We start from the raw sequence: 15,948 nt of genomic DNA, 5'->3' as shown, positions 1-15,948 counted from the left end.
CCAAGTTAGGAGGAAAGAAAAGAAATGAACAATTTTACCATTATACCCTTTAAACATAAAACATTTTAATTTACCTTAATATGTCATGACATAGCGACTGATGTAGGGCTGAGCAAATGAGTTAACTCGACCCGACCCGGATTAAACCCGAACCGACCTGAAATCGAAAATTGTAAAAAAACCATAACTAAGGACTAGACCTGTATTAACTATTTAAAAAATTAACAACATTAGTAACAAGAGTAAGTTTTTACAAGGGTTTTGAAGTTTCAAAAGAAATTATACTAATTGAATCTAACCGAAATGATTAATTTAACAGCCTCATAACATAACACATTCCAACAAATTCCCTGCATTTCACCTAACATATTCCAATGTCCAATCGTCTGGTCCAGCAATGAAACAGTGAACCACTTTAGATAGGTATACTGTTTGACCAACAAATTCGAATAACTGTGAAATAATGCCAGAACCACTATACGAAACAACAAGTTAAAAGAGGAAATAAAGAAACCAAGTTATCAAACAAGAAAAACTTTACTAGATAAGGTCAAACAAACAAGAAATAAATAAAATGTGAAATAGACAAGAAACAAATAAAAAGGTCATAAACGTACTAAATTATCAAACAAGAAAAACTTTACTAGATAAATGCATCCTTGAGTCCTTAATTACCTAAACCCATCATACCTCTCAGCAAACTCAATAGTATATTAGGAGAACAACTAAATAATGATCTCGCTTTAGCTTGATTCTCCACCAAATAATTGAAAGCCAGTGGTATTTCTTGAGGTTCCAAACCCATCGATTCCAACTCTTTAATAATTTCATCACCTGTGTACTCGTGATGATGAACTCTTTCAAGTATTTCATTGCTTTCCTAAATAATTTTATTACCTTCAGCAATAGCATTAGCTATGCTGCCAACACCATTCATAATCATTGAGGTTAAACCATCATCTTCTTGTTCGACTTTTCTTTTTCTACTCTTATATTTCTTTGCACTAGAAGACTACTTAGGTAGAGAAGACGTAGTATCAACCACATGAACATCATCATCATGATTGTATTGGCTCTCTAGAGTTACATCATTGGCAACTAACAATTCATCCAGTTCTGGAGGTGTTTCTGTGTTAATGCCATAATCCTTCTGCAATCGAGCATTTCTTTCTTTAAGAGTGTCAGCTCGTGCACCTAATGCCCTATCCTTTGCAAATAGTTCTAGCATTTCATGATAGTTTGTAACATTCTTCGTCTTCAACGCTACAACTTTTGACTTTGACTATTTAACAAAATCAAAATAATTAGTATTACAAACGATAATCTGAATATTCTAGTAAATAATTAAAGCACTTACGTCTATTAATTTTTGCCAGACTTCATCCACCGCTTCAATTAGTTGAGTTTCAGGATTCCATGAGAACCCACTTAATGACGTTCCCTGAAACATATCATACCAGGCAGAAAAACGGTGTTTTAACGTCTTTAAACGATTCTTCAAATGAGCTTTGGTAAAAGTCATTTGAAGATTTGTGCTAAGCTCCGCAACCATATTTTTGTATACTTGTGGAGTAAAATTTCCACCAATCCTATAACCATTGGTCTCTTGCGTTATCATGGATTGTATGAATGCATTATCCATAGTTTCCGTCCACATCATGTTTTCTTTTTCACTGGTATTTTCACTGACGCCGTGTTTGCTCATGATGAATTGCGATCTGCAAATGTAATAATAATTAATAATACAATTTCAACAAGAATACATTGTTAAAACAATTAAAAACTTGCAATTGGTAAATGTAATAATATTTAATAATACATAAAACAATAACATAAATAATTTCAAACACCAATCATCAATACAATGTGAAAACGAACTACTATAATGTACTATTCTAAAACTAATTTGACATATCTATTTCAATGTACTATTCTAAAACTAATTTGACATATCTATTTCATCATCTTGTAGCATCAAATAGTTAGTCCACATTTGATTTGCAATTGAGTTCCTTAATTGGTCTGCTTCAGTACTACCCTCACGCATGCCCCAAGTACTATGACGTTCTTCCTCTGCTGGTTCATTTAACACCTCATGTAAGACTTCATCTTCAAGATCTTTGTCACGATCTTCCTCTAGTAAAAAGTTATGTAAAATGTAACATGCCAAAAAGATGTCTGACTGTGTTTGACAAGAGTAAAATGGTTCTGTTGTACTTCTAATGATAGGAAACCTCATTTTTTAGAACACCAAATGCTCGTTCAATTGCATTACGTAATGACGCATGACGAAGGTTGAACAACTCCTTTAAGTTCTCAGGGGCACAGGTAGAGTACTCTTTCAAGTGATACCTTACGCCTTTATACGGTGTCATTAGTGAGCTTGTATGAGGCAAACTCGCATCTACTAAACAGTATCTACCTATAATTAAATTGTAATTAGTAATATTCTAAAATAATATAACAACTAATTAAACTGGTTTAAAAATTACCTGTTGGAATTACTAGTTTATCACTTCTACTAATTGCATTCTTTATTATTCTTGAGTTTGATGCAGTCCCCTCCCAACTAGTTAGAACATATGTAAACTTCAAGTCAAATGTACAAGCTGCCAATACATTTATTGTCGGGTATCCTTTACGACCACGATATCTAGCGGCATCTTTGTTTGGTACTTTGACACGAACATGCGTTGCATCAATTGCCCCTATGCAATCCTTGAAAAAGGATAAAATCTCTTTTTCTCTTTAATTTCTTTTGGGACAATATCACCTTTAGGTTGTTGTATATAATGACTTTCTAACGATAAAATCGCTCACAGAACTCTATGGAAGCACCGACTGGTTGTTGATCTAGAACGACGGTATATCCAAGAGGCTAACCTATTTCTCATGTCATTACCTACAATATGCAAAAATCTTGCAACCTGCTCTTCAACGGACATTCGTTGAGTAGCTTGAAGACCACCATCATGCTTTAAAATATTGCACAATGTCGTATAATCTCTCTCACTCATACGAATAAGTTCACGACATTTACCACTGTTTGAAAGGTCACGTAACATCTCTTCTCGTACATATCATCATTGTAAAATTACATCTCTAGTAGGTATATTAGCATGTTTTTGGTAGACAATCTATGTTGTGTAATGAAAGCTAGCAATAAGAAAATTAGAACTCTATGGAAGCACCGACTGGTTGTTGATCTAGAACGACAGTATATCCAAGAGGCTAACCTATTTCTCATGTCATTACCTACAATATGCAAAAATCTTGCAACCTGCTCTTCAACGGACATTTGTTGAGTAGCTTGAAGACCACCATCATGCTTTAAAATATTGCACAATGTCATATAAGCTCTCTCACACATACGAATAAGTTCACGGCATTTACCACTGTTTGAAAGGTCACGTAACATCTCTTCTCGTACATATCATCATTGTAAAATTACATCTCTAGTAGGTATATTAGCATGTTTTTGGTAGACAATCTATGTTGTGTAATGAAAGCTAGCAATAAGCAAATTAGTCCAGCTACTTGCAATTTTCTAGCTCGCACAACATGAATTATACGGAGTATTTGATCTCGAAGTATTTGATCATTCATAGAAAAGTCCCAAAGTTCACTTTAAATACAGGAGCAAGCTTCATTGAAAGAAATTGAAAATTTGTTTGTTAATTCATAATTACAAACTTATATTGTCACACCCCAGAAATCCACACGCGGAGTATCACCGCTTGGGAGCGTGACATGACCAGGATCAAGCCACCAATCATATTGAACATAGCAATTAAATGTTAAAAGTAATCAAAACAACCCATCACAATATAATTGGTGTTTAACAAAACGTAATCTGAGTAGCGGAAGCATAATATGAAAACCCAAAGTATGTAATAAGTTCAAGTGTTATAAAGTTTAACATGGCATCCACGATCCATGTCCCACAACGACCTGCTCCTCCCTGTGCAAGCTCCATATGTATCTAAGGTCCTGCAAGGCATGCAGCAGAGAGTCAACAACTAGTTGAGCGAGTTCACAGAAAGTAAGTTCAAAATAGCAATCGTATATTCATCTAGTGGGGGCTTCCCAGGTATGTATGTACTAATAGTGGGGGTTTCCCATGATTATATTTATTACTAATGGGGGCTTCCCATGTTTGTACTTACTAGACTATTTGCAACCATGTGTTCTTCTTAGCCCGAGAACAGGAATACGTACAAGGTCACGTAGGATTTACGTGAGTGCCCTTCCCCGAGGACAGTGGTACGTGTGGGGTTTACGTAGGATTTACGTAAGTGTCCTTCCGACCCGGAAGACAGCGGTAGGTATGAGTTTACGTAGGTTTTACGTAAGTGTCCTCCCGACCCGGGAGACAATGGTAGATACTAGTTTACGTAGGTTTTACGTAAGTGTCCTGACTAACCTGAGGACGATGGTCTATAGTCTAGCAATAGCGTAAGTACGAGTAATTATCCAATTCAAATCTTCCAACCCAATTCCCACCCGGGAATCCCATTCCTTGGCTGTGTGAACTCACCTTGGTTTGCTCGGCAGATACACAAAAGGTTTCTTGAACTAAGGGTGGTCAACCACGTCCTAACAGGGTTACCATACAAGTCAGGTTTTTTTTTTTGACTCAAGTAATGCACGTATGTTTCACACAAGTTAACACGTTACAAGCACGTATAGATCATGGCAACACTTTAATCATGTAATTACATAACATATTCCCTCTCGTACGATTCAAGAGTATTGGGCTCGCACAAGTCTAATCGTCTTGTGCGATCCACTCGATGTTTCCCCAAACATACCCGGCCCAATAATCAATCCCAACTGAATAAGGCCCAATTAAATAACACGTAAGTGACTTGTGCGATCCGAGCAGACTTGTGTGATCTGCTTGGGTTGTGCAACTAGGTTTGGGCTTGTTCGGCCCAACAGCATAGCAACATTACATTTCGTGTGATCCAGCAAGCCTTGTGCGACTGGAGACATCTTGTGCGACTGACAAGGCTTGTGCGAGTAGACCTCTTGTGGGAGTGGGCCTCTTGTGCGACCAAGAGGTCTTGTGCGATTGGTTTAACATTCCGGATATCATGCAATCGGTTACAATTCAATCAATAGTTTCCTTATTTTCATTTTATCAATTAACAAGTTTTCAACCATCCGATTAGCAAACCATCGATCAAACAGGGCAATTATCAACTGATTCATAAGAACCCTAATTATAACCAAATCATGAACAATGATCAAACATTCAATTCACATAATCAATTCAACGATTCCCAATTAACAAACAACCCGAGTTCTTGTGTAACATAATTCGGACAGTAGGATTAATCTAGCAATCATGTATCATCTCATCATATAATCACACACACATACAACATACGGCCGATTTATCAAGCATTCGGTTTTCATACATCATGAACAATCCGATTTACATGAACATTAACAATTTCACATATGAGCCGATCACATTACCATTAAAATTATATCACCATCCATCCGATATCCTTCCAAGATTATCATGCAAAACATACATATATCGCACATCATGCAACATACAATCAAGTAACAACCAAACACTAAAACACTAACTTTCATTACAATCAATCGCAACATCATTCAATCCAATCATAACAATACATCATCATGTAAGCGTATATAGTATATCATTGTAAAATCATGGAAGCAAATAGTTAACATACTAACCGATTAGAGGGGAATGAAATCAAAGAAAGCTTCGAGAGATGGGAGGGCCGTCGGCTTCGAGAGAGAGGTGAGAGCAAGTAGGGTTTTGTGTGTGAAGTGTTTTGCGATTGTGAGGTGTAAACCCTATACCCTAAGTGTCATTCGTATAAGGGAGTGGGCCGAATCCCCTTAATGGGTTGCCCTTGATCCGAATACAAGAGGTACGGCCCCAAGTAGGCTTGTGCGACCGGGTTGAGCTCGTTTAATATGTAGACATTCAATACACGCAGCACAAAATCATAACATTCAATAATCATAATAGTTCACATAATCATATAACGTTACACAAGATAGGTTCAAAATACGAGTTGTCACATTATCCCCAACTTAAAAGAAATTTCGTCCCGAAATTTGGTACGTACTCACTGAGGAAGCTAGGTAAGTTGTATCGTTTACTAGTTTTCCTGGGGTGTCACATCCTCCCCCCGTTGATCTGGAATTTCGTCCCGAACTTCCGTGGTAGCTTCAGCCTCAGTAGTGGTTGTTCTGTTCACGAACAATTGGGGGTACTTTTCTTTCATCTGATCTTCGCGTTCCCAGGTGAACTCTGGGCCGCGACGGGAGTTCCAACGAACTCGAACAAGAGGTATTCTCTTGTGCTTGAGGACCTTAACATCCCGGTCCGTGATTTCAACTGGTTCCTCGACGAAGTGCAACTGTTCGTCGATAGTGAGCTCTTTCAAGGGAATTATGAGGGTCTCATCTGACAGACACTTCTTCAGATTCGACACGTGAAATACGTTGTGAACTGCCCCGAGTTCTGCTGGTAGGTTCAGTCTGTAGGCCACTTTGCCTATTTTCTCAATGATTTCGAACGGCCCGACATACCGCGGATTTAGTTTGCCCTGTTTCCCAAAACGAACCACACCCTTCCAGGGTGAGACTTTAAGTAAGACCCGGTCCCCGACCTGAAATTCCAACGGTTTCCTACGCTTATCCGCGTAGCTTTTCTGACGGTCGCGGGCTGCCGCCATGCGTTGTCGTATCTGTGCAATCTTTTCCGTGGTGTCCACTATAAGTTCTGGACCTGTGATCTGACTATCCCCCACCTCTGCCCAACAGAGAGGTGACCGGCATTTACGCCCGTACAATGCCTCAAATGGAGCGGCTTGTATGCTGGTTTGATAACTGTTATTGTAGGAAAACTCCACTAAAGGGAGATGCTTTTCCCAGCTGTTGCCAAAATCGATAACACATGCCCGAAGCATGTCTTCTAAGGTTTGAATGTTGCGCTCAGACTGCCCATCCGTCTGAGGATGATAAGCCGTGCTCATATATAACCGAGAGCCAAAAGCCTTGTGCATAGCTTGCCATAGTTCTGATGTGAATCATGCATCGCGATCCGAAATGATAGATGTGGGCACCCCGTGCCTTGAGACTACTTCCTTCAAGTATATGTCTGCTAGTGTGGTTAACTTGTCTGTTTCTTTGATCGCCAGGAAATGAGCAGACTTGGTGAGTCGATCCACGATCACCCAAATAGTATCGTTCCCACGCTGGGATCTAGGTAGACTAGTAACGAAATCCATGGAAATTTCTTCCCATTTCCACTGTGGGATCTTTGGTTGCTGAAGTAAACCTGCTGGTTTCTGATACTCTGCCTTGACTTTTGCACAAGTCAAGCACTTGCTGACATAGGTAGCGATGTGGGCCTTCATGCTAGGCCACCAATATGTTGTTCTGATGTCGTGGTACATTTTATCTGACCCTGGATGTACCGAGTAGCGAGACTTGTGCGCTTCGTCCATCACAAGTTCACGTAAACCGCCATAAAGTGGGACCCAAATACGCCCCGTTACATAGTAGGCGCCGTCTTCCTTCTGTTCTAATCGTTGCCTTGAGCCGCGTAAGGCTTCAGCCCTGACGTTTTCTGGTTTCAATGCTTCTACCTGAGCATCTCGTATCTGTGCAGGAAGACTAGACTGAATGGTGAGCTGCAATGCTCGCACACGCTTAGGTATAGTGTCTTTTCGACTGAGGGCGTCAGCCACAACATTGGCTTTGCCTGGATGGTACTTGATGGCGCATTCGTAATCGTTCAGTAGTTCAACCCATCGACGTTGACGCATGTTTAATTCCTTGTGTCTGAAGATATGCTCGAGACTCCTGTGATCGGTGTAAATAGTGCGCTTGGTACCGTACAGGTAGTGTCGCCATATCTTAAGTGCAAAAACAACAGCTCCCAGCTCTAAATCGTGCGTCGTGTAGTTCCGCTCGTGAACCTTAAGTTGGCGCGAAGCGTAAGCAATGACCTTGTCGCGCTGCATTAACACACATCCAAGACCCTGGATGGATGCATCACAATAGACCACAAAATCGTCCGTGCCCTCTGGCAATGAGAGGATAGGTGCACTGCAAAGTCTATCCTTTAAGTGCTGAAAAGCAGTTTCCTAAGGACCTCCCCAGCGGTAGGTGACACCCTTCTGTGTCAGTAGTGTAAGCGGCTGTGCGATCTTCGAGAAGTCTTTGATGAATCGTCTGTAATATCCCGCCAAACCCAAGAATTGGCGTATTTCCGTTGGTGTACGTGGTGCAGGCCAGTTCCTGATCGAATCTACCTTGGATGGATCAACATGGATCCCATCCTTGTTTACTACGTGGCCTAGAAAGTGGACTTCACGAAGCCAGAAGTCACATTTCGAAAACTTAGCGTACAGCTGTTCCTTTCGTAGGAGTTCCAAAATAAGTCGTAGATGCTGCTCGTGCTCCTCCTGACTCTTGGAGTAGATCAGGATGTCGTCAATAAACACTATCACAAATTTGTCTAAGTAGGGTTTGCACACCCTGTTCATAAGGTCCATAAATACGGCAGGTGCGTTCGTTAACCCGAACGGCATGACAAGAAACTCGTAGTGGCCGTATCGAGTCCTAAATGCTGTCTTGGAGACGTCCTCATCCCGGACTCTCAGCTGATGGTATCCTGACCTCAAGTCTATCTTGGAGTAGTAACACGATCCTTGCAACTGGTCGAATAAGTCGTCTATACGCGGAAGAGGATAACGGTTCTTCACCGTCACCTTGTTGAGTTCCCGGTAGTCTATGCACATCCTGAAGGTACCGTCCTTTTTCACAAATAACACTGGAGCTCCCCAAGGCGAAGAGCTTAGACGAATAAAGCCCTTTTCCAAGAGCTCTTGTAGCTGCTTTGACAGTTCTTCCAGTTCAGTTGGAGCTAAACGATACGGTGCTCGAGCTATGGGTCCTGCTCCTGGAGTGAGCTCGATTTGAATTTCGACCTGACGATGAGGCGGTAGACCAGGTAAATCTTTAGGAAACACCCGAGGGAAGTCGCGTACAACTGGAATGTCTTCCAACTTCTTTTCTTTCGTTGATGCGTCAGTAACGAGTGCCAAAATAGCGGTGTGACCCTTCCTCAAACATTTTTGAGCCTTCAAGAAAGAGATGATGCCAACCACAGCACCACTCTTGTCGCCTTGAACTTCGAGAGGTTCTTGACTAGAACGGGGAATACGAATGATCTTTTCGCTGCATAAGATTTCTGCCTGATGCTGGGATAACCAATCCATCGCAATAACGATATCGAAGCTTCCCAAGACTATGGGAATAAGATCAATGGAGAAAGCTTGACCGGCTAAGATAATAACACAACCCCTGACTACTTGCGTGGCTTCTAGACTCTTACCGTTAGCTAATTCTACTACATGTTTGGTGGTTAAGAGTGTTGGTGCACGTTTTAACAATTTACTGACTTTCAACGATATATAACTTGTATCAGCACCCGAATCAAACAAAACAGTAACATAGATATCGTCGAGAAGAAACTTACCCATAACCACATTTGGATCATTCATTGCGTCACCTCGACCCAGTACGAAAGCACGTCCCCTTGCTTCGTTGCCATTGTTGTTGTTTCCCCCGTTGTTGTTGCGATTCTGGTTCTGGTTCAATTGAGGGCAATCGCGTTTGAAATGACCTTCAGCCCCACACTGAAAACATCCCCTGTTGCCCCGCTGTTGCTGCTGCTACGGGTTTTGTGGAGCTGGTAGTTGCGGTTGCTGGTTCTGATTCGCAGGCCGTGGGCTCCTACAGTCTTTGGCCTCGTGACCCATCTTGAGACACCTTTGGCAACGACCCCTGTTGCAATGGCCGCTGTGGTGTCTGTTGCAGTTGTGACACTTGGGGTGAAATCCTTGATATCTTCTCTGTCCACGACTACCAGAAGACTGCTGACTAGGACTCTGGTAGTGGTCAGTCTTCTGCTGCTGAGCCTGAGACTGAACTGTTGCTGAACCATTGCTAGAATCCCCATCCCACTTTCTTTTGTTGTCACTGGGAGTAGTAGGAGTAGCGGCTGAAGTGGTAGCACTGATGCGTTTGGGCAACTTGTTCTGTTCCACCGCCTGATCCGTGAGGCGATGGGCAAGACGCTGGATGTCTTGGATGTTGTCGAGGTTAGCCGATGTCACATGGCTCTGAATCTCGGATGCTAGACCCTTGGGGTATAACTCGATGCGCTTGATTGGAGGGTCCACCATGGTTGGACACAAGATGGCCAGTTCATTCAACCGTTTCGTGTAAGCTTCGATTTCCGACCCCGTCATTTTCAGGTGATACTGCTCCACCTCCAACTTGTGAATGTCATCACGTGTGCAGTATTCCCTTTTTATCAATTCCTTGAAATCGTTCCAAGGGGTGGCGTTACCAGCTGCCAACCCTAGAATCTGAACTTGCGCGTTCCACCAGGTTAGCGCAATTCCTTCCAACGTACCAGTGGCGTACTTGACCCTGCGAGCCTCAGGGCATTCACACATCTCGAATACTGACTCGAGCTTTTCGAACCAATGGAGTAGTCCCACTGTTCCTTCCGTGCCACTGAACGTACTTGGACGACAGTCCATGAAGTTCTTGATAGTGCAGACAGGTTGCTGTGCGTGTTGACCTATTGTGTACGAATAGGACAAAGTTTAAACACGAGAGTTTGGTTTAGGAGTGTAGGATCTAAAGATCCTAGTGTGAGTTATAACTACAGGATATACCTCCTGCTTGTGCGGCTGCAAGTGCCGCAGCAACTTGTTCGTTAATGAGAGCCGTCAACTGGGCTTGAGTCATGTTAATTCGTCCAGGCATGATCTTCATGGCAAAGATAACATAGGTAAGAGAGAGGTTCGCGAAAAGTGCGATGACAGAAGAGTGTAAGCACATAGGTATTCTCATGTAATAGGGTCATGTGTATCTAAGCGTACTACGAGCAAAGTTCTATGTAATTCTAGCAAACAGGTAATAAACATAAACCATATTACCTAGGATGTTGAGTCTTGCACGTGGAGCGAAGCGTCGTTGTGGATCGTAGAGAGCACTGTTCTGGTTATAGTCTGATTTTAATAAAAACGTTTTCCCATATTAAAACCAAGTTCTCTATAACCAATGGCTCTGATACCAATCTGTCACACCCCCGAAATCCACACGCGGAGTATCACCGCTTGGGAGCATGACATGACCAGGATCAAGCCACCAATCATATTGAACATAGCAATTAAATGTTAAAAGTAATCAAAACAACCCATCACAATATAATTGGTGTTTAACAAAACGTAATCTGAGTAGCGGAAGCATAATATGAAAACCCAAAGTATGTAATAAGTTCAAGTGTTATAAAGTTTAACATGGCATCCACGATCCATGTCCCACAACGACCTGCACCTCCCTGTGCAAGCTCCATATGTACCTAAGGTCCTGCAAGGCATGCAGCAGAGAGTCAACAACTAGTTGAGCGAGTTCACAGAAAGTAAGTTCAAAATAGCAATCGTATATTCATCTAGTGGGGGCTTCCCAGGTATGTATGTACTAATAGTGGGGGTTTCCCATGATTATATTTATTACTAATGGGGGCTTCCCATGTTTGTACTTACTAGACTATTTGCAACCATGTGTTCTTCTTAGCCCGAGAACAGGAATACGTACAAGGTCACGTAGGATTTACGTGAGTGCCCTTCCCCGAGGACAGTTGTACATGTGGGGTTTACGTAGGATTTACGTAAGTGTCCTTCCGACCCGGAAGACAGCGGTAGGTATGAGTTTACGTAGGTTTTACGTAAGTGTCCTCCCGACCCGGGAGACAATGGTAGATACTAGTTTACGTAGGTTTTACGTAAGTGTCCTGACTAACCTGAGGACGATGGTCTATAGTCTAGCAATAGCGTAAGTACGAGTAATTATCCAATTCAAATCTTCCAACCCAATTCCCACCCGGGAATCCCATGCCTTGGCTGTGTGAACTCACCTTGGTTTGCTCGGCAGATACACAAAAGGTTTCTTGAACTAAGGGTGGTCAACCACGTCCTAACAGGGTTACCATACAAGTCAGGTTTTTTTTTTGACTCAAGTAATGCATGTATGTTTCACACAAGTTAACACGTTACAAGCACGTATAGATCATGGCAACACTTTAATCATGTAATTACATAACATATTCCCTCTCGTATGATTCAAGAGTATTGGGCTCGCACAAGTCTAATCGTCTTGTGCGATCCACTCGATGTTTCCCCAAACATACCCGGCCCAATAATCAATCCCAACTGAATAAGGCCCAATTAAATAACACGTAAGTGACTTGTGCGATCTGAGCAGACTTGTGCGATCTGCTTGGGTTGTGCGACTAGGTTTGGGCTTGTTCGGCCCAACAGCATAACAACATTACATTTCGTGTGATCCAGCAAGCCTTTTGCGACTGGAGACATCTTGTGCGACTGACAAGGCTTGTGCGAGTAGACCTCTTGTGCGAGTGGGCCTCTAGTGCGACCAAGAGGTCTTGTGCGATTGGTTTAACATTCCGGATATCATGCAATCGGTTACAATTCAATCAATAGTTTCCTTATTTTCATTTTATCAATTAACAAGTTTTTAACCATCCGATTAGCAAACCATCGATCAAACTGGGCAATTATCAACTGATTCATAAGAACCCTAATTATAACCAAATCATGAACAATGATCAAACATTCAATTCACATAATCAATTCAACGATTCCCAATTAACAAACAACCCGAGTTCTTGTGTAACATAATTCGGACAGTAGGATTAATCTAGCAATCATGTATCATCTCATCATATAATCACACACACATACAACATACGGCCGATTTATCAAGCATTCGGTTTTCATACATCATGAACAATCCGATTTACATGAACATTAACAATTTCACATATGAGCCGATCACATTACCATTAAAATTATATCACCATCCATCCGATATCCTTCCAAGATTATCATGCAAAACATACATATATTGCACATCATGCAACATACAATCAAGTAACAACCAAACACTAAAACACTAACTTTCATTACAATCAATCGCAACATCATTCAATCCAATCATAACAATACATCATCATGTAAGCGTATATAGTATATCATCATAAAATCATGGAAGCAAATAGTTAACATACTAACCGATTAGAGGGGAATGAAATCAAAGAAAGCTTCGAGAGATGGGAGGGCCGTCGGCTTCGAGAGAGAGGTGAGAGCAAGTAGGGTTTTGTGTGTGAAGTGTTTTGCGATTGTGAGGTGTAAACCCTATACCCTAAGTGTCATTCGTATAAAGGGAGTGGGCCGAATCCCCTTAATGGGTTGCCCTTGATCCGAATGCAAGAGGTACGGCCCCAAGTGGGCTTGTGCGACCGGGTTGAGCTCGTTTAATATGTAGACATTCAATACACGCAGCACAAAATCATAACATTCAATAATCATAATAGTTCACATAATCATATAACGTTACACAAGATAGGTTCAAAATACAAGTTGTCACATATATTTTCTCCAACTAACATAATGAAACATAAATATATGCACACACTCATACACACCTTGACTTAACACATTAAACATAAACAGAAGATAATGTTGGTTATCAGGCCAAATTACAAACTGAAGCAAACACAAAAGAGACGAAGTGTTGTTGTATGAATTTATCGAAGTATGAAATAAATATAGTATTGCAGTGATGAAAAGGACTTTAAAACACCTTTTTCTTTTATTGAATATAGTAGCTTTCACTCTTCTGCATTTATATTGCTCCTTCATTTACTACACATACTGCATACATACATGAGTGCTGTGAGTTTGGAGTGGGGCATGAACTAACATTTGGTTCTCTAGGAGATTAGTATTTTCATTGGTTGGAATTGTTCCACGTTTCTTTTTGTACCGGCTATAAATAGCCTCAGCCTTTATTCAATAAAATGCAATATGTTTTAAAGTCCTTTTCATCATTGTAACTTTTCTATACTATATTTATTTCATACTTCGATAAATTCATACAGCAACACTTCATCTCTTTTTTGTTTGCTTCAGTTTGTAATTTGGCCTGATAACCAACAGATACAGCTCTCGCACAACATCTACATACAAAAAAGAGAGAAATAAAGATCGAAAATCTCACACAATTTCACTATCGAAACAAAGAAATTAAAGTTATCATCGAATTAAACTTAAAACAATACCTATCATAAAAAAGAAGAGGGGTTCTATCCTAGTGATCTAATAATTGAAATTGAGATGAAAATATGAAAAAATCGTAAGCAAAATACTAATCCAATTCGAACTAGTGAACCTTCAAACAATACCGATGGAAAAGAGATGAAAAATATGAAATATGCATACCGATGATTGATGCAGAGCAGGAAGATGTAGAGCAGAAAGTTGCGCCAATTCTGTAGGTTATCCGTAAAAGAACTGAACATGAGATTTACCAGTGTTTATAACAAGGATTAGATATGAGGGTAATTTAGTAATTGATAATATTTTCTCTCCTAATCTCTCTTATTTGGGAGGATAAATATACGTACAACTTTTCTTCCCTTTTCCCTCCTTTCCCCTCCCCTTCTATCCTTAAAAAATCTTGGAAACATAGTTTTTTCATATTTTATCTCTTTTCTTTCCCCTCCCCCTATTAAATGAGACTTGGGAACAAAGTGTTATTGGTGAGTGAAAATCGTTCAATGCTAGTGTAGAAGATGATCGTTTATAGACGATACACGTCTATTGATGACAACTCACGTATTCCAAATAATCGCTTCAAAAACTGTTGATTTGGTGAAGATCATGAGAGTGCACTCAATGTGCTTCCCTTGTGCTGCATAGATGTCTAAATACTTATCATGAGATGCAGTGGTGAAGCTTAAGATTTCCGACCGTGGGCTTAAGCCAATTGTAGACTTATAGCCAGGGCCGTTCCAAGCTTTTTGGATGCCCAAAGCGAATATTATAATTCGGGCCCTTTTGAATAAATATTATTTTACTCGCCATCTTAATGATAATTGATAACTTACTAATATTATTGAATTAATTGCTTTATGTGTCGATAACATGTTAACGAACATGGATCCATAACTCTCTATTAATGGAGGGAAAACAAAATTTGTTCAAATAAAGCTAAACGACGTCGAATGATTAGGATTCCAGAAATTCTTTGCTATGTTTCTAAAAAAATTATTAACAATTAGGGCATATTTGTTGAGACCGTCTAAAAGTTGGAAACGCTATTCACACAAAAAGTGATAAACTTATTCTTTTTTCTAAGGGAATCAGTTTCGATTTTAAATTTTTGGTTGTGACCAATGACCATTTGAAAGCAAATCAGGATAATAGACTTTACTCATCAACTTTCACCATCATTATCATACTCAGTAAATCCCACCAATAGCAAAGCTAAGGTAGGGTCTAATGAGGGTAAGATGTAGACAACCTTACCTCTACCCTGTAGGAGTAGAGAGGCTGCTTCGAGTGGGACCCCTGCTGAATAGTAGTTTTGCATCAAGCCTTGGACATAAGGCACGTAACACTCAACAATTGAGACAAAGGCCGATAAGTGAATGTACCCCCTTGTCTTTCGATTATCAATGCCACCACATGATGCATGATTAATCATCCCCCTATTTTAACGTTATTTTCACGAAATTAGTAAAATAACATTAAAATTAGTGCACTTTCACTTTTGCCCCCCCCCCCAAACGCCCACATATATATACATTATATGCGTATACCGCAAGCGAGGCGTCGAAAACATACATGTGAATTGATGATTTTGCTAACAAAACCCAACAATGTTAACAATTAAAATCAAATAAAAGCATACAATAAGAAATACATGTTTGAGTCAGTGAAAACATACAATAAGAAATACATGATTGAGTTAGTAATTTGAGGAGCTACTCGGATATAGAGTTCT

The 15,948-nt window shown here is 40.4% G+C and overlaps 1 protein-coding gene and 1 long non-coding RNA gene across 3 annotated transcripts; both read right to left on the bottom strand.

Annotated features, from left to right (window-relative positions):
• Window positions 1–621: 621 nt before the first annotated feature.
• Window positions 622–1,680, bottom strand: LOC110896568. Its single transcript, XM_022143838.1, has 2 exons — window positions 1,358–1,680; window positions 622–1,282 (listed from the first exon to the last, which is right to left on the bottom strand). Exons 1-2 carry the CDS (start codon window positions 1,658–1,660, stop codon window positions 1,013–1,015), a joined length of 573 nt encoding a protein of 190 aa, XP_021999530.1. The 5' UTR covers window positions 1,661–1,680; the 3' UTR covers window positions 622–1,012.
• Window positions 1,681–3,163: 1,483 nt separating this feature from the next.
• LOC110896570 lies at window positions 3,164–15,648 on the bottom strand. Of its 2 annotated transcripts, none has more exons than XR_002567996.1 (2): window positions 14,382–14,444; window positions 3,164–3,644 (listed from the first exon to the last, which is right to left on the bottom strand). It is a non-coding gene; the product is annotated as an uncharacterized LOC110896570 (long non-coding RNA). The 2 variants fall into 2 exon arrangements; XR_002567995.1 differs by lacking the exon at window positions 3,164–3,644 and adding an exon at window positions 13,607–14,119 and having other exon boundaries at window positions 14,382–15,648.
• Between the last annotated feature and the right edge of the window lie 300 nt (window positions 15,649–15,948).

Source organism: Helianthus annuus, chromosome 7 (assembly GCF_002127325.2).
Source record: "Helianthus annuus cultivar XRQ/B chromosome 7, HanXRQr2.0-SUNRISE, whole genome shotgun sequence".
NCBI lineage: Eukaryota > Viridiplantae > Streptophyta > Magnoliopsida > Asterales > Asteraceae > Helianthus > Helianthus annuus.
The sequence above is the reverse complement of the archived record's forward strand: the minus strand, read 5'-3'. Positions and strand labels throughout refer to the sequence as shown.